At 36.5% G+C, this 19177-nt stretch overlaps 1 protein-coding gene across 1 annotated transcript in view; it reads left to right on the top strand.

Moving 5' to 3' along the window:
- Window positions 1-19177, top strand: part of LAMA1 (laminin subunit alpha 1) — a 100815-nt gene that overhangs the window by 57652 nt on the left and 23986 nt on the right. Inside the window, exons 24-41 of the mRNA XM_014266843.3 lie at window positions 518-661; window positions 1009-1188; window positions 1795-1980; window positions 2082-2209; window positions 3226-3346; window positions 3489-3626; window positions 5344-5465; window positions 6380-6466; window positions 6711-6904; window positions 8520-8662; window positions 11350-11448; window positions 12418-12529; window positions 12697-12859; window positions 15178-15388; window positions 15618-15734; window positions 15828-15991; window positions 16605-16743; window positions 17922-18015. Coding sequence (XP_014122318.2) covers window positions 518-661; window positions 1009-1188; window positions 1795-1980; window positions 2082-2209; window positions 3226-3346; window positions 3489-3626; window positions 5344-5465; window positions 6380-6466; window positions 6711-6904; window positions 8520-8662; window positions 11350-11448; window positions 12418-12529; window positions 12697-12859; window positions 15178-15388; window positions 15618-15734; window positions 15828-15991; window positions 16605-16743; window positions 17922-18015 — 2542 coding nt within the window. The remainder of the gene's footprint in view (window positions 1-517; window positions 662-1008; window positions 1189-1794; window positions 1981-2081; window positions 2210-3225; window positions 3347-3488; window positions 3627-5343; window positions 5466-6379; window positions 6467-6710; window positions 6905-8519; window positions 8663-11349; window positions 11449-12417; window positions 12530-12696; window positions 12860-15177; window positions 15389-15617; window positions 15735-15827; window positions 15992-16604; window positions 16744-17921; window positions 18016-19177) is intronic.

Genomic DNA, 19177 nt, shown 5'->3' on the forward strand with positions numbered 1-19177 from the left:
ATTGACTGTAGTTTTGGGTGTTTCTTGAGGTTCAGCTTACCACTTTGGAACTGAGTGCAAAAATAGACCCTTGGGAATAGATCCCTTGATTCCTATTCATACTAAGCATTTTATTTGCCTTTTAGAGCTCATTTTTCAGATGCAGGTTTGGGAGGAAATTCTGTCTTGAGTTGAAAATACATAGCTGTTAATTTTTGATAGACAGTCAAATATATGAGCTTAAGTTAAATGTTCTGTGGTTGTTTGTGGGGAGTTTTGTGTACGTGGATTTTGGTTTTTTTCGGGGTTTTTTTTTTTTTTTTTTTTTTCTTTAAGAAAGAAAGCAAAATAGCATTGGAAAATAATGCAAAAAGTAATGTACTTCACGGTAAAACAGATTGCATACAGTAATTGATATTCTGCTATGTAGTTTATGTAGCAACTAGTTTTTCTTCAAAAAATAATCATCTTTCATTTAGGTACTGAAGTATTATGAGTGTACTGTTACTTTTTTTTTTTTTTTTTTAATATCTTCCAGGAAAATGTTTTTGGTCTACAATGCAGTGAGTGTAAACCTGGTACTTTTGGTCTGTCTACTAACAATGCACTAGGATGTACTCCATGCTTCTGTTTTGGGATGTCCACATCTTGTTCAGAACTAGAAGACCATGTGAGAATTCCTGTAAGTAAAGCAATATAATCACACAGAGACAATTTGCTGTTATCCTCATGTTAGGCACCACACTGGTGTGCACATTTAATGGACCAGGCTGAGTGTCCTGACTGGCTTATGGGGCCAGTGGCACAGGTCAGAACAGAAATGAAGGCAAGTGGTGAATGGTCATACTCTTATTACTGGAACCTTGTGTTTCCCTCTTCACTTCTTAAAAAAGTAAATATCAAGTGTGTTTTCCAGTTTTTTGGATTAGGCATTTATTACTCTTAAGATGGATTATTGACTGTTTCAAAGCAGCTGAAATTGTTAACAGGATATTTTGTTGAATGAATCTTTTGCTCTTTGTGTTGCAGATAACATTAACTCCAGATCAGGCTATTCTGCATGTAGTAGCCCAGAGTAACCTGACTGGAACAGTGGAAGGAGTATTTTCACAATTTCCTGATGTTTTATTGGATGCTGCCATAGTCAGAAAATACTTAAATACAGAAACATTTTACTGGAAGTTGCCAGAGCAGTTTCAGGGAGACCAGGTAAGAACATTACATAATTGGAATGATTTGTGAATAACTTTGTTTTCTGATAGACTGTCCTTTGCTCTAGAATAGTAACTTTATCTGCATAACATATTTCTATGTTAGTTCTATTCTTGTAGGTCATAATATTGTAATTATTCAGTGACAGAACTCACATATAGCAAGCACAAGCAATATATTCGCATTACCCTTTCCTAACAAGATTTTTCTTGACCCTATAAATTGGTAACACCCATATTTAATTACATTACAGTTTCTGTGGGGGACTAAACAGTGATATATTTGGCATTTTAGAAGCCTAAAAAAAATTTCAACCTTGATGCTAGAGTCACTATATAGATCATAGAATCTGTATTGCTTAGGAATTGAATGTAAATTGAGTGCATACCTTGAGAGGATCTAGTTAAAGAAACTAAGACTGCTTTTTAGAAATATGTATTTAGCCTTGGTGGAAAAGCGACTGAGTTTAAGTCAATTTTCATGTTTTGCTGCCAATTCTTCAATGGACTGGCAGTTTCCCAGTCTACAGGTGATTTTAAGATATTTTCAACTTGTAGCTCAGACCTTAGAATAAATAATAGTTATAATTTTTAATCCAAACAGCTCATGGCCTATGGAGGGAAGCTGAGATATACTGTTGCCTTTTATGCTTTGGATGGCTTTGGAACCTCAAATTTTGAGCCACAGATTCTAATGAAAGGAGGTCATGCCAGTAAGTTGGTCATCTATGTCGACATCCCTTCTCCAGAAAATGGAGTGAGAACTGACAAAGAAGTGGAAATGAAGGAGGTAAGCCAAAACACAGCATTACCTTGAAGTAAACATGAATGTTCCTGGTTTTAATAATAAATAAATAAATAAATAATAATAAATGTGTTATCTTTCCCTAGGATTCTTGGAAGTATTTTAACTCTGTGTCTGACGAGCCTGTCTTACGTTCTGACTTCATGTCTGTGCTCAGCAATGTTGAATACATCCTTATCAAGGCAGCTTATGGCCAAGGATTACAGCAAAGCAGGTAAAGCAACCTCTGATTGCATTTATTTATTGTGCTGCATTTACTGTAATTTAATTTACAAATAGCCCCAACTGATCTATACAGTAAAGGCTTACCTCAGAGAAATTTACAGTTTTCTATTTATGACTTCTGCTCTTCCTCTGACAAAAAAAATCATGACTTTTAATTGCAGCAAAATCCCTCTTGAATTTATGAAACACTAAATGACTCTGCTGCTTACTTTGATAGCAAAACACACAAAGGAGAACAGGCTGATGCACTGTTCTGCAGGAATGATGATATAGTTAAATAATTTATATTTTATAAAATATTCCATTTCCATCTAATTTTTATGGACGTTGAATTTTCTGTTTCTTTTATCAGTTGAAGCACATGGTCCGCAGAGTTCTTGGGTTTGCATCAATCTAGCTGTCTCCTGTAGCTTGAAACACTCTGAGCAGTGGTAATAAAATAGTCCTAGCTCAGAATAGTAGCATGTTATTGCCATTTTGTCCAGAACTGTTACTAATGAGAGGGAGGGGATGTGATATCATCCTTTTATCTGTCAATCTGGAAACAAAAAAGACAAGCAAAGGTGCATCCAATGAAAACCCAATGTCTCTATGTCTTCACAGCTCTGAAGAAGTCTGATTCCACCTCCAAATTTTGTGCTATTTTTGATTCACATGCCCTCAATCACCTTTTTGTTAGCTCTGTCCAAAATTGTGGCACATGACAAATGTATTTGTCTAATATTTCTGAGGAAGAATTACATACCATTGCGTGGTGGGTTTGGGAAGTCTTCCACACCGACAGGGGAGGGATCAGCCTTTATTACTTTTAATAATTTCTGATGTGTTTGGTTGTACATTCTTAAATTCCATAAATAAGTAAAAATCTTCAGGTTTTGAGATGTTTGCATGGAAATTATGGAAGATGATATATTGTAGCCCTGCCCTCGAAGCCTGAAAATGTTTTTGGATCTTGTTTTCATGCTTCTTAAGATGTTCACACTCTCTTCTGCATATATCTCGTAGAATTGCAAATATCTCAATGGAAATTGCAGTCAAGTTTGAAGAAATGCATCTAGGCAGACCTCCAGCTTATCTTGTAGAGCAATGTAGGTGTCCTGCTGGTTACACTGGATTGTCCTGCCAGGTACTGAACCCTTGAATCCTTTTTGTGCGTCTAATAGTGTGAAAGTGAAAAAAAAAATACTTTAATGGCTTTTAAAATTGTTGCTGCTGTTGATAGCTGTGATAATTTCTTTAAAATTTTACTTTACTCCCCTTGCAACTAGAGCTGTGCTCCAGGATACTACAGGGGAAAGCATACAGAACTCAGTGTAAGAGAGCCTCACACTCTGATAGCACCTTGTGTGCCATGTCAGTGCAACAACCACAGTGAAGCCTGTGATCCTGACACAGGGAAGTGCTTGGTATGTACATATTACACATTCTTCTATTGATTTCACCTGAGGGAAATGGCAGTGACCTGTCCAAGGAGTTTTTAGGAGAAGTATACAGCTGTACTACTTGGATAAAATGTGAATTTTTTTTCCCCCAACTCTGAAAAATGGCAAACCTGAATAGTTTCCCTTATGGTCCATTCAGTAAAATTAGCAAGATTTTGGGGCATTAACATACTCAAAATCATTAATTATTTTAATTTAAATGTTAATATTATTTCTATACTGGTTGAATTTGTCTGTTTTTCTGTGAGACTTTTTGGGCTTCTGGACAAGGTCTGCTTAGGCACACACAAAAAAAGGATGCAGTAGGCCATTCTGCACCACAGACTTAAATCAAAGGTAAATTCTTTCTCAGGAAGAGAATCCTCTGGGCAGCTTTAAATGAGGCTTTTTTAAAAATGCACAGAGACTATAGTATTGTAGGGATATGCCTCAGATAAGTTGATTTGCTCACTTTTCTCATTTTATCCCAAAGGTTGCAAAGACGGGTCACATATGACTAACACATTTCCTCTCTCTTGTGGTCTGACAGGCCATGGACAGCAAATTCTCAGCTAACCAAATAAGACATATTAAATCCATTCCCTGGCATTGCTTAGTATTTTTTTCTAATTATTTCCCCCCAGCTGCTTCATTTTTCCAGTGGTGACTGGGTTAATTCAAAGTCGACTTCTGCTGAATTCATTCTTGAAATTAGTTTTTAAGTGAGTTTCTTTAGTCCTTCAGGCTTTTCTAAGCCATTCTTTTGCTTTCAGGTTGGTACACAAGTATGTTGCTTTCAGGTTGGTACACAAGTATGTATCTCATGAGTAAGAACTAAGGTTCTCACTTTTGCAAGGCTAAGATGCATAGGTCTTTCACAGAGGTGAATATTCATCATTCTTCCTCTTAGTTTCTTGTTGAGGGTTAGCAAGTCATCTGTGTCTTGGGATTACTGCTCAGGCATTGCCAGCTGAGTGGAGAAGGCAAGAGAGTTGGTTTTCACCTGACTTCTGCTCCCATAAAATAAGAGGTTGCATTGCTACTGTTTACCTCACCAACCAACCTAAAATACTCACCAGCAGGTATATGAAATACAGAATAAGAAAACAGAAAGGTTAAAAGAAAAAAGGAGAGGGAAAGCAGAAAAATGGTTTTGTTTACTCAGGGAACTAGTCAGTTAAATTGTTTATAATACCAATTTAGTGTTTTAATATTAACAGCACTGATTACTGATCAGTACTCTTGAAAAATAAAATGTAGTGTCTGTTAATCCTAGCTGGGGATAGTCCTCAGCATTTGCTGAAATACTGAAACAGAAAAGTGAGGTATTCTGTTTAAGTTTTTCTTTTTGTTTGTTTGTTTCTTTCTTTTGGTTAGATTTTTTGTTTTGGGGTTTTTTTTAGGATTTTTTGTTTTGTACTGTGATTTCCTGACCTGAGTTGATTAATAGTAGCAAAAATACATAGACTTTATGGAAATTTAAAAAAGAAATTAGGTCAGCATGCCTGAAGGGGCATTCACATAAGAGAAAATATGCTGGCATTCTGTTTGCATAAAAAGTTTTTTCACTCAGAGAATGCTGACCAGGGGGTAGTGACATGTAGTGATCATTGTTGGAATCTGTACACATGTATTGATAAAGTAGATAAAGTTATTCCTGTTGTTTATTGTTGTTTTAAACCCTCTGAATTTTGTGTCTCAGAACTGCAGAGATAACACAGTTGGTGATTACTGCAGTGCTTGTGCCCCAGGCTACTACGGGAAGGTAACTGGATCTGCCAGTGACTGCTCTCCCTGTGCTTGTCCCAGAGCAAACCCTGTCAGGTAACCAGGACTTACTAAATCCAGTGCACATTTTACCATTCCCATTTCTTGTGTTGTTTGTCCAACCTCCTACTCCTTCTGCTCCTCCTACACTATGAGAGTAGGGGTTGGTTATTGTTATATGTCCTTAGTTTTTATACATTTGAATGCTGCCTATTTTTATTTAGTAAATGGAGCTTGCATTCTGAGCTGTACTAGTATGAAACTGAACTGAACTGTATGAAATTTTAAAATAAAAAGATTAGGTGATAGATGAGTAATTTTTTTCTCTAAGACTATAACAGACACATAGACTGTTTTACAGATAGTTGGCTAAGTTGCTGTGACATTGTTTAGTATCAAATGTGAGTCTCCTTCTTCATTCAGAGAACACTACTTTTGTATTTACAAAGATTCAAGCCATCCCCACTCAATGCAGGAACTTTTCATGAGATCAGTCCACGGGGAAGAACAAACACTCTTTTGTCTGAAATTTATACATCTGCTTGTTTGGTAGAGGCACAGTTAACATTGCATTTTGAAAGACAAAATGCTGAACAGGCTGGTTTTTTTCAGAAGCTTAAGAAGCATATTTGTTGTTTGCATTTGTATAATTGAGTCAGAATGAGAGTCTAGCAATTCTGGTGTCTTCATGCAAGTCTCAGTTAAATACATGCATTAGCCATATCATACAGCATCCATTTTACACTGTCTTACCTTTTCAAAGGAAGGCCATAATGGGCTCTAGCATGTTCTGCAGTAATGAAGCTGCATTGGGAAAGCAAACTTAACTAATTTAAAATACAAATTCAAGAGAAATGCAATCAGATTAAACAGAAGGTGCTGTTTCTTACAGTATTTAACTCGTGACTGAAGGTGTTATCTGTCTTTGTATGGTCTTATATGAAGCAGGTATTTGTTTATCCTTCCCCTAGTTTTAGTCCCACTTGTGTCCTGAAAGGTGCTCATGATTACCACTGTGATGCCTGTCTCCCAGGATATGAAGGACAGTACTGTGAAAGGTGAGTTACACATGATGTTCCAATTTATTCCCAACTCCCCAGAGCAGTTTGGTTAATATGAGCCATATGTGCACTCAGATTATTCAGTGTTCATAAATAAGTGTATAAATGAGCGCTCAAGGATTTGGAGAGATTTGCTAGTTACTGTTGAACTATTAATAACAACCCCATGCTGTCAGTACATGTAACATCTGATGTCATGATGAATTCCCTGTGATGTTCAGTGTGCCCTTCCTCCCTGTAGGTGCTCCCCTGGCTACTACGGTGCCCCCCAGCTCCCTGGTGGCAGCTGCCATGTGTGCCAGTGCAATCCGGGCGGTTCCATTCACGGGAATTGTGACAGTGCCACCGGGCAGTGCCTCTGCAAGCCGGGAGTGACGGGACAGCTCTGCCAGGAGTGTGAGCCCAGGCACCTTCTGCTGGAGGACGAGTGTGTCTGTAGGTGCTTTTTAAATTGTTCGCTTTCCTAAGGGGCTCTGGTCTGCTCCAGTGGTATTTATGTGCCTGTAGTTATTCCCTGGATGGGTTTATGATGTCAGGCCCTGTTCTTTCTGTGAAGGAAAGAAACCTATGGGAATAATTACCAATATGGCCGGACGGGATGTGCCTGAGCTTGTCTGGCCCTTGCTGCTTCACCAAATAGCAGCACTGTGGTGTTTTCACCCCAGAGACATCCTTGGCTAGCTGGATGCTGCAGCTGGGCACTTGGAGGCAAGTCCAGGCAGGCAGCAGGTCAGGTTTACCTCTGGTGGAGAAGCTTTAAGGTGGTCATGAAGTAAAGGAGTCAGTTCTGATGGAGGGTTTTGATCCAGACCTTTATTCCTGGCCCACGGGCCTCTGAATCCAGCAACAACTCCAGCACAACTCTCCGGACAGAATGGTTTGCTCACCCTTTTACCTGAGGGAGAGGGGAGGGAAGGAACACAGGGACCACCAACCAAGTATGGGAGGTGAAGTCTCAAGGGACAGAGGACACCTGGATGGCCAAATGTCCCCCAGGGCTGAAAGACATCTTTGAATTCTGCAAATCACTCAACACCCTTCTGGAATGCCAGGATTGACAGGCAGTGCTCAGCAAGGGGCAAGGGAGGGGGAAGGAGATGAGACTGGCACACCTGGCAGGGAATTATCAGGGAGGAACCCGGGGTATCTGAGGCAAACCATGACATCACAATGCAACAGAAACCCTAACAACTTACTGCTTTTGTAAAACAGAGAGGTTTGGAGAAGGTATTCTCGGCAGGTCTCATCCAACTTCAACCGTTCTGTGAACACAGAGGAAACTACAGTAGAGATCATAACGTCAGCCAAGCAGTTAATCCTTAAACTGGCTTATTCAGAGTTACAAACAAGTTTAAGGAAAGATAATTTTAAGACTTTTGCTGACTGTATATAATATCTTATTTATTGCAAAATCTTGAATTCCTATGTCATTGACCCTTTGGATGTGAGGTTGCTGTAATAATGCTTTATAATTTTTTACAATTTATAATTTTGGAATTATGCCAGGTTTATAGGCATTCTCCACCAATAATAAGTCATATTCCCCCAATAATTACTCTTGTAATTCTTTATGAGAGTGTAAGTAGCAGAAAGACACATCTAGTACAGCAATCTGCTTCTGTAATGAATCGGGATTTAGAACTCTGGTTTTATTTTGTATAAATAAAAAAAAATTCTGAGAAATAAATGGACTTACAGGACTGTAGGCTTGAATTTCCTGTCTGTCATACCTATTTGACTGAGTGGCTTCAACATGGATTTATTGCAAAATAGCTAAATAGGCTCAATAAGCTTATAATGCAGCAAGCAGCTCAATAGTTAGCAGGACCAATAGGGTGCTAATGTGTGCTAACCTAAGGAGAATGTGTTTGGAATAAGTTCACTCTTGGGCAAGAAGGGAAAGGCAAGACTACAAATCTGTACTTTCAAATTTATTATACTTTATCACTTCTAACTCAGAAGATGAAGGCACATACTGTCTAAATCAAAAGTGCAGTATTTTTTGCCTTCATTTTAATATTAATACTGCTTCCTTAAATTTTTTATTTAGCTTGTGATGACAACTGCACAGGAGTTTTATTAAACAGTTTGGACAGTCTCGATGAGGCCATGCTTTCAGTGAACCTCACTGGTATTGACCGTGTGCCCTATGGGATATTGTCAGAGCTGGAGAATGCAACACAACATCTGAAGGTAAGTGAACACATTAACAGCAGAAATATTCAGTCACATTTTTAAAGCAAAACTTGCAGCCACTCACAGGTGCTAGTAATTTGACAGACGGCCTCCTGAAGTTCATAGCTTCAATATGTGTAAGTGATACCAGATTAAGACCATTATGTTTGCTGTGGAAATATACCTTGTTACTTGGCTGCCTTGGTCTTCTTGGTTACTTGGTCTTCTCCCTTTTTGGTCCCTTTGTTAAATAGCTGCCAAGGCATAGATCCAGAGGCTGTTTCCCTAGAGTTCCCTGGGTCCTTCCCTGGATTGATATGCTGCTTTTCCTTTGCAAGGTTGCTTGGGGTGCAGCAGTTTGCTTTCTTTTTGGCTGTGTGGCACTCCAAGTGCTTTACTGTGTCCTTCATCTCAGGACACTAAAGTCAGGTGGAATGTTTCAGTGTTGGGTATTTTCAGACTGCTTGGGGCTAACTTCCCTTCAGCTCCTCCCTCCCTTAAACAAAGCATGAAATACCACTTTTTGTGATTGTAGAAGGTCATTTATTGTTGCTGAGGAATAGGTTCATGTGGCCTCTGCACAAAAACAGAGATAAACAGGAACCTCCCTGCTTCATGGCTACTAAAAATAAGCACATTTATTGGTAAGAGTCTTCTCAGCAATAGTCAAGAAGACAAACTCTGAGTCAGAAACAAAGCTATCTTTTTTGTATTTTACCAAATCACAAGAAAGTCAAAATAATGTGAGTGTTTTTGTGATGCCAAATCCAGCAAATTAAAATTTTGAATTATAATTTCTTCTATTTAAGATATTAGGCAGAATGAGTTCTAATCAGTGTACTTCAAAATGTTAATAATTACAATAATTGATGGCAAACTTGATTAAATTACAAGTTTATGCTTCAGCAGAGGTACTCTTATCCTTTAATTTTAGTTGCTAACCTTTTAGTTTGAAAGCTTCAGCTATGCTTCCCTTCCTTTATGTCCCAAGGCATTAGTGTACTGAACTATTGTAATACTTCAAGGATACAATTCACTTGCTTTCTATAATTAGTTTGTGTTTGTTTGCTCCTGCACCATCATCTTTTACTTGGAAACATTATTCATATGCTGTTTTTATTGAGCATTTTATTGCAAAGAAAAGTCATATCTTAGGTAAAAATAAAGGCATTTTAAGTTTCTACTTATTTCTGAATTTCTTAGGTAAGTTTAACTTTCTTAACTATAATAAGTTTGTAGTAAGTTGACATTAAGTACTTAAGTAAGCTTCTACTTACTTTTTAAGTTTTAGTATATACATTTTTTCAATATTAAAATTAAATCAAAGCCAGATGTCACTGTCTTGGAAGTGGGTGCTTAAAGTGATATAAAACTCCTTGTGACTCATGTAATTTCATTTATGTTGGGCCACAGTTTTTATTAAATAACTTAATTGTGGGGGTAAGTTGATACTCTTTTAAAAAATTTTTCTCTGTTTGGAAGCAGGTATTCCCCTTTTTCTGGACATTTAAAGATTATGTTGCCTTTTGTCTTGTACCAAAGAAACTGTGGCTGGAGACCAGAAAATCCCCAAGATTATTTCTGTGAATTACAGATCTTCCTGAAGGCCTGTCCCCTCACTGTGTTGCCTCTGCCTCATGCTGGTAGCTCAGGAACTCGACTATTCCTCTTTTTTGTACCTTTCTGTGGGTCCTTTGGTAATGACAGCGTTATCATATCAGATTGTCAATTGGAAGACTTCAGTAGTTCTGTTTTTCTAGTTAAAGCCTCCTGCCTTACTCCTCCTGATACACCTAAACTTTGTTGCTGTCCTGTCCTGTCCTGTCCTGCTTTTCTGAACTAGGCTTTTAAAGAAACCTGCTGGGCTTTAAGCTTTCTATTTCACTTGTTTCTCATGCTGAGGAAAAGACTTTGAAATTTCCATTTGACACAAGGCTGTTGGATACTCTTGTCTACTACTTTTTTAAAAATTTGGATTTTGCTTATATGTGTGTAAAAAAAAAATTATTATGGTATTTACAATGATTGGCTCTGAAACATCTGAAATCTAAAAATAACCTTTCCCAGACTTACTCTCCCTGTAAGAAATGCCCTAAGTTTCTTTGCATCTTTAGAGAAGAGGTATTCTGTTGCAGGCCTTGACTTTATCAAATATAATAGACTTGGGTACAATGACCTATTTATTGCTGTATGGAGCAGGTTTGAGGTGACCTTGAAAGCAAATACAGCCTATTATTCTTTCTCATTGACAAAGGGACCCAGAGGACTGCTGATCTCCAGGGTCATCTTCACAGATACACCCTAGTGCAGCTGTTCTGATAGGACCAGCTGCTGAAATGATAGCAGCTGTAGCACTGGATGAAATATTTAATTTCAATGGCCTTGGAACTCCTCAAAGGAGTTTATTTGGGCTGCTCAGACTGTGGAGAAATTGAGAATCAGGAATGCAGAACTGCTGCTTCCTTCCTTTTTACTCAATTAAAAATACAACGTGTCTGGATTCTTGCTTGTTTAAAGAAATGGTACACTGCGTTGTGTGAACTGTATGTATGTAATTACTTTGTCATCTTGTGTGCTTTGAAAATCAGTCCTTTCAAACATATAAATAATCTAAATAGTATGCATAATTGTTTTCTTCCCAACTTTTATGGACCCACAACAAAGTCTTCAAATTACAATGAGATGTCACTTCTCATTTCTTATAGAGGTCTATAGTTACTAGAGAAGACCCAACTTACTTGTTAGATACAGCAAAAGAAAATATTCTGAATTTGTCAGGAGGAATTGATTACTTGCATGAAGAGGTAGGTGCTGGCTTCTTTATTCTTAGCCTATCTGGAGAAATAATTTGAGATTTCATAGCATAATAATGTAATGCTAGAGACTTGTTCAGAAATTATTTAAAATCTATAAAGCTCATTGAAAGAATTCAGTCCATACTGTAGTCTTCCTGAAAAGGGGAGTTAATTGCTTTGTGGAAATTTTCTACAAATGACAGTGGTTTATGATATTGTCCAAGAAATTTACATGGTTTCTGTTAAAGTTTAAAGTTTTTTAGTACTGTGTTCATTTAATGTCCTAAATCTGGACAGAGTGAATTATTTTCTTCTCATTGGTTTTCATATGTGGAGCTAATTAAAAGTTATGTCATAGCTGAATGTTCACCAAAAAGTCCTTGATACCTGTAGTATTATGTTTAAAATTATCTCAGGAGAAATAAATCTGTTAAAGTCTCACAGGAAAGATAGGTAACATCTGTATTCTTTATCCAGTCTTAACAGGAGAATAATTGTAAGCAGGAAATAGACCATAGTACTTCAGCCATTAGGTTTCATTTGTTGACCAAATGTTCTTATAATTTTCTGGCCATGTAGAGAGAATCTAACCAGGTGCTTCCACTGAGTGCTGTTATTGTAGTGCATTAATATCGATGTATCCAGAACCATGATTTTCTTAACAAACATTAGTTGTAGCTAAAAAATTATATAATATTTAATTAGTTTAGGAAATAGCTTTGCTAATTATGAGTTTACTGATTATGGAAATAATTGATAACTCTGATCTGATAACTTTAAACACAATTAATGCATCTGCAAGGATGGAAGCATCAGAGAATTGTAAAGCAGTTAGATTTACCTTACCAAAAAGCATTGTTTCTTTAAACTAAAATATTCTCAGTATTAAGAAAAAAAGCATGAAAACCATAGACAAGTGTCAGGAATTAATCAGTGTTTTAGGAGAACTGTCAAATATCATCTCTGATTTTATTCTAGACAACTAGATTTTTGAAAAAAGCTCAGCAACTTGACACAGTGACTCAGAAAACCAGGAATAAAAGTCAAGAACTGACTGGCTTTATTGACACAGTGCACACAACCATCAAAGGTATCCTGTTTTTAAGATATTTCCATTTCTTTACAAAATTTAGTAAGGGAATGTTGTTTGCAACTCTTAAAGTCCTATCTACATGGAAAATGCTATGGTTTGCACAGGGAATTCAAATATGTTCTTATTTTTGATGGTATGACTAAATTGTTTATGCTCCTACTCAGTACTTGCTGAAGTTGCTTTATCACTAAATGAAACACTGGGCCTGGATCTGCCACTGTCAAATGCTACATCTCAGAGCCTGCAGGATGATATTTCTGCCCTTTTGGATGCACTGCGCAAGAAGGATTTTGTTCAGCAGCACCGTAATGCTACCACAGTCCTAAAGTAAGCCTGTTCCACTAAAAACTTTATTTCACATATGTCTCTGCCATGCAACACTGCTTTTTTGAAGAGATATCTGGAGAAACAGTTTGCCATAATAGGTGGCAGTGTGATAGTTAGCCCAGGTGGAGCTATGTGAACTTTGCTTTGAAGTTACATGATTCGGTGATACTTGGTCATCCCATGTGATACAAATCAATAATAAAGTCTTTTAGAAGTCTGTAAAATCAACAGTAAAGCCCGTTAACTTGGATGTGATACAAAATTCCCTTGCAATACGTCAAAAGACTCACTGATTTCAGATTCTTTCAGATCTGACCCTAATACACATCTCCTTGTTGGTTTTGGCTGAAAACTCTCTCAGTCAGTTGCAAGCCCAGGACATGTCAGGCCTGCTGAAGACAATTGATTGTCACTGGAATATGTAACAAAAAGATCTGCAAATAAAACCAAAGCATTTTTTAAGCATTCTGAGCCATTACTTAGGACTGTGTTCTTATGTCTTGATTTGTCCCCAGTTGAAGGCTATTTTGAAATGGCTTTTATAGTCACCATTAGAGCTTACTGCCAGACTTGGCAAGATAAAAAATTACTGTTCCAAGAGTCAGCAAATATTTTGTTCCGCTTCCAGAGATACTAACTAATGCTATATCACACCAAAACCTTTAGTAATGTTAACATTGGCTTTAGGCACCAGGATTTAAACCAGAGTAGAATACTTCTGAAAATTTGACTTTTTTTTTTTTTTTAAGTACTTTGGATTAAGCAGAATAGAGTGTTTGTGTTGGTAGCATGTCTCATTTTTTTCAGCAAACTCTTCTGCTCAATATAGAACTGTATAGTAACTATACAGACATGAAAATGGACCAGAAGTGTACCATTTATTCTTATTAGGAACCTCAATTATGTCTCCAAATGTGTTGTTCCATAGTAACTGCATGTTCTGACTTTCAGCATCAACAGCTTTTGAGCTGTTATAGAAGGTGTTTGCAAATTAACTTTTTCAATTATAGTCTCTGTTGAAATTTCTGAAAGCTCTCTGATAAGGGCCCCTTGACAGATCGTAGAAGAGAGCTAATAAGTTCTGTAAGGTTGTTTGCTCTGCAGAATTTCTTAAGAAATGCAGCTGTAAGTTCAAAAATTACTTAAATAAGCAGCTTGCTAGTCTGTTTTTTACAGAGTAGATGTTGCCACATGACTCACAGTGGACTGAGTTTGTGATAATGTACTTTAGGCAACATTTGTAACTGAGGTCTCCACACATTTGCCATGAAAGGCAAAGGCCCCAGACAATTTGGAATATAACCTTTTTACTCTATGCTGAAACAGAAGCCATTATTGACTTGTAAAATACTTTAGATCTTGTAATTTTTTTTAAGGCTGTGGCTTCTGATTGAAGGGACTCTGAATTTTTTGCTTTAGGAAATGCATGCAAATGCACATCTGCTATTCAGTAAGAAAGATGGAATGCATTTTGCTGTATATAACTGTGAAATAAAGTAGGTTTCTTTCACTTTGGCTAAAGATTTATGTTATAAGCACTCAGATTAACAAGGACAAACATTTATGTAAAAATACCATTTCAGGAGTTGCAATGTTCAGCATATGTGCTGAGATGAAGAGAAACAAAGGAATAGACTTCCAGGATAATTATAATTTCTGTTCCTTCAGTTCTGGAAAGTGTTCAAATGAAGATGCAAATATTCCCAAATAGAATGGCTGAAGCAATTAACAGCTGACAGATTTTGGAGAATTTAATATTTGCCTGATAATCTCTGTTGCTGATTAAATATATAAGTGCAGAGATTGTTCATATCAGTGTTCATTTTAATAAGACTTTATTTTAATTTGATATTTAAACTTTTCTAGACTCTTGCATATATGTCTTTCAGTTCTGGTTACTTGTTTCTTTCTAGTGCCAATCCCTGTAAATGAAGTTTTGATCCTACATTCAAAATATGAATCACTACAATTAGGATATAGAGTATTCCCAGAGGAAAGTTTCACAGAGATTTTGATGTGGGCGAGTATGTCCTAAATCAAGTCCAAACAAAAGTGATTCATACTCACCCTTTTTCCCTCTAGTCCTTACATGCAAAGTTTATGAACTGTATTACTGTCCTCTCCCCAGGCAGTCATCATTTTGTGTGGTAAGACGAATAACTAGACCACCATGTATGCTATTCTAGCAAAAAATGGCAGACTTTAGTAGGAAGATGCATATAAATTAATTTCACATTACACCATTTTCTCCTTAAGAAATCCGTGCCTAAGTTCCTCCTTTGCTGTTTCTTTAAGTTCTGATACCTCTCCTTTTTCAGAGCTGCAGAAAAGTTGTTGACCCAGGTTCAGAAGGAGTATCTCAAACCCCAACAGGAACTTACTGAACTGATAACAAATGCCAGCCAGTTCTTATCAAAGCAGAACAGCAGACTGCAGGATGCCCAGGACCTGGTGAACGAGGCACTTGCTAACATCAATGAGACCCATCGCTTGTTTCCTCTCATCTCCAGCAACTTGGCAGAGTTAAATGTAAGACTGGGCGGTCGTTGTTGCTGTATAAGAAATACCAAATATGTGATTGTGTTTAAAAGCTCATATTTTACATTTTAAAACATATTTAAATGTTTTAATATATGTGATGCCTTAAAAATTTAAAGGAAACCAGACCCCTGTTTGAAAACCAGAATATTATGTTATGTGAACTCATCAGTATAGCTGGCTTATCAGCCTGCTGTAAAACACTTGATTTATGCTATAGGACAAAAAACTAAAAATAAAGGAAGGTGAAGAAGTCTCGACCATGCTCATTAAAGAAGGGGAGGTCCTACTGAATGATGCTGCTGCTCTTGCCCAAGATTTAGAGAGCTCTACATTTGTAAGTCCTTAAGTTCTAACATCCTCTTAGAGACTTAAGTTTTGCTAGTGAAACAAAAAACAAAAAAAAGGAAGGGAAACACTTTTTTTGCAGAATGTGGAAGTCCACCAGGATGAGTTGGTCCTGTGGAACACCAAACTGCGACATCACGTGGATGAACTGGTGATGCAGATGTCTGTGAGAGGAGTGCTTGACTTGGTATACAGAGCTGAGGAACATGCCACCCAGTTCCAAAGACTTGCAGATGCACTGGAGAGGTGATCAACTCAAGAATTACAAAATTATGAGATTTACATTAATGTCAGATCTAATAGGTAGAGGCCTAACTCACTAAACTCATTCCCTGCCCATGTTTTGAAAACAAAAAATTTTGCTTGGAGGAACATTAAGCAATTCTTGACCTCACCACAGCTAGATAAATTCAATAAAGCAAAATTTAATATAGATTAGATTTCAGATGCTTATAATTTCCTCCTAGATCCTGTGTCTGTACTTAGTTTTTGAGTTTCAGATAGGGGCTTGTTTCTGTTCTGTTTAGACAATATTATTTGTTTGTTCTAAGGATCTTTATAACTTGAAAAAACTAACATAGGCAAAAGGGAACAAAATAGGAGAAAAAATAGAGACGGAATGGAAAAAAAACAGAACAGCAACTAGCAAAATAGAGAAAAGCCGCATAATTGAAAACCTTTTAACATGGTCTTTCAGTTCAAAATAATGAATTCAAAGCCCCTTATGCAACATTGGGCAAGGTGTGCTTGTTTTTTTCAGAATGCATCATGTATTCTGGAAAGATGTGCATGTTTTAATTGAAGACATGGTACTCAGTGCTTGATTGAAAACAGGATTGCTTGTTAATTGTCTCTTCAGTGACCTTTCCAGAGTAAGAAATGTGACTCTGAACACAACTGCTGCTATCTACACTCACTCCAGCGTTAAAAGTGTGATTGAAAGAACAGAAAGTTTGGCAGATGATGCATCTAGAGTTGTGAATGGCCCCTTGGATTTAGTAAGTATCAAAATTAGTACTTTAATTTATGTCTGACCCTATCTCATATAGGAATATTTGTGCACTTGCTGAAAACTTGAGTCTTCTTGATGGAGGCAAGTCCTTGATGGCAGCCTGTCCTACCAGCTAGTGTGTATTGTATCCTGAATCCCTAATCCAAGGCAGTAATGACGCCACATCTCAAATTCTGCTTACCTTGGTTTTCTCTCTGCCACAGTACCATTTTTCCTTTGTTTTGTTTGTTTTTTAATGTCTAATGCATGTTTAGCTGGACTGTACTTGATTCTGTGAGGATTTATATCAGACATTTGACATGTATTCCTGTAGAATTTAAATTCCCAAACCTCTAGCGCTTCCTTCCACCTTTGGAATTATTCACTGATCTTCTTATTTGACCTATCCCTCTTCCATTTCTATCTGGATATTCCCAACCACAGCTACTTTGCTTAGTAGAGGACATTTCATAACAAATGTATGTTTGTGTCTCATCTACAATCTCTCTGCCTTCAAAGATTATCAGATTGTTACTGAAACTGTAGGTTAGAAAGATCAGAGCAGTTCCCAATCTGATCTTAACAGCTTCCTATAATTTTATTTACTCCCTCACATCTCTTTGTCATGCACATTATACCTGCACAAGCAGGTGGGATAATGCATTTACATGACAGGGATCAAAATAACTGACCTTGTTTTGTGAGCTTGTATGTTTTTATATAGCACTCTGTCTTGCTAAAGCTGACTACAGCATGAATCCTTCAAGGTGTTTTTTCAGTAGGAGAAAGGTAAAAGAATGACTCTAAGATTATGATTTTGAAATATCTCACTTTAAATTGCTCAGAGCTGGAAATTTTGAATTAGGTCTGGAATTAGAATTTCCAAAAGACAACCGAATCACTAGCAGTATTGAAATTAAAATTTTGTATGTTTTGTTTCATAGTCATATTTTTTTATTATTAAACTCAAATACACTCAATGTCACATTCTTGAATAACAGGATAACAACTTGTATTGTTTCTAATGGATGGTAATGAATATTGTTTCTAATAAGGTAATGAATAGAATATCTCATAAATGACAAGAATGTTCAATAACTTTATGTAGGTGTCTATAAATACGTAAATGTTTTCAATTGAATTTCTGTTTTTCATATGTGGCAACTTAATGTCTGTGTTTTTTAGCCAGAGGAGTCTTTCAGTCTTCAGGGAAAAGAAACTCTACAGCTCAGCTCCAAATTTCAGAATGAAGCTAAAAATCTGAAGAAAAAAAGTGATGGTCAGTTCTCTAGAATTCATATTTCTGCCTCTATTTCTTTTCCCCATTTTCTGGTTTGTGTTGCTTTTTTTTTCCTGCAGTTTATTATTTTTTTAAATGAGCATAAGCTATGGTAAATATATATATATATATATATGACTATGATCATATTATCATGCAATTAAGATTACTGTTTTATGGATTTTCATAGTATTTTCATTTTTTGGGTAAGAATAAATTTTTTCTCTGTAAATGTTTACAAATTTGGCCTTCACTATGCCCCATTTACCTATAAGCAGTGCTTGCAATGGCTCTTTTCCCAAACTTGATGAATTAAATCATTAGAGATTGTGTACTAGACAAAGAGAAAGCATAATTCTTGAAAATTCCATTTGTTTTTATTTAATAAATCATGGATGACACCAGTATGTAAGATGACATGTTTAAATAGTAATTATTTTTATTTGTTCCTGCTGGACAGCTAAAATACAAAAAAAGCTGAAGTTCTTTGTCTCCATAAAGTCAAAAATACTTTTGGTTTTTCTGTTACTCCAAGGCAAGGCATTGAACCTTGATACTAGAAAGGCATTGAAGTCTACACCATGAAAATTCAAAAGCATTTTGAACAAAGGCTTTGTGTAGTAGCAGGAGCAAACTTTAAACTAAGTTAAATGTTTGACAAAATTGGACAGAAAAGGAATGTTTCACAGAGATAAACTGTAACTGTAAAATAGCGTTGTCTTGCAATACTAGTGGTTTACAAATATGTATAACTTTTATGTAATTCAGAGGGACAGAATTACCTTTTTTTGTTCCTTCTATTCTAGATATTTTAATTTCTAATGAAAGGATTCTGCAAACAGATCACAAATATATAGAAAAAAACCACTTCTTTGACTCCTATTAGATAACATAAAACGTGAAGAACATTGTAAAAAATATTAGAGTTCACATTCTTGGAATAATTTTAATTTGTAGCTGTTTCCTCACTATGTTGGTAGCCATTCAGTCTCATGGAATTGGCCAAAAAGGATAGCTTTGAACAGAGCAGTGCTCACAGGAGCTTATCTATTTATACTGCATTCATTTTGCATTCCTGTTTGTAAAATGCCCTTTCTGTTGGGGAAAAAAAAAAGCTCCATTGATGAAATAAATGAATACTTTGGTTTTGTGTGGGTTGTAT

The sequence above is a fragment of the Zonotrichia albicollis genome, chromosome 1, assembly GCF_047830755.1.
Source record: "Zonotrichia albicollis isolate bZonAlb1 chromosome 1, bZonAlb1.hap1, whole genome shotgun sequence".
NCBI classification, from domain to species: domain Eukaryota; kingdom Metazoa; phylum Chordata; class Aves; order Passeriformes; family Passerellidae; genus Zonotrichia; species Zonotrichia albicollis.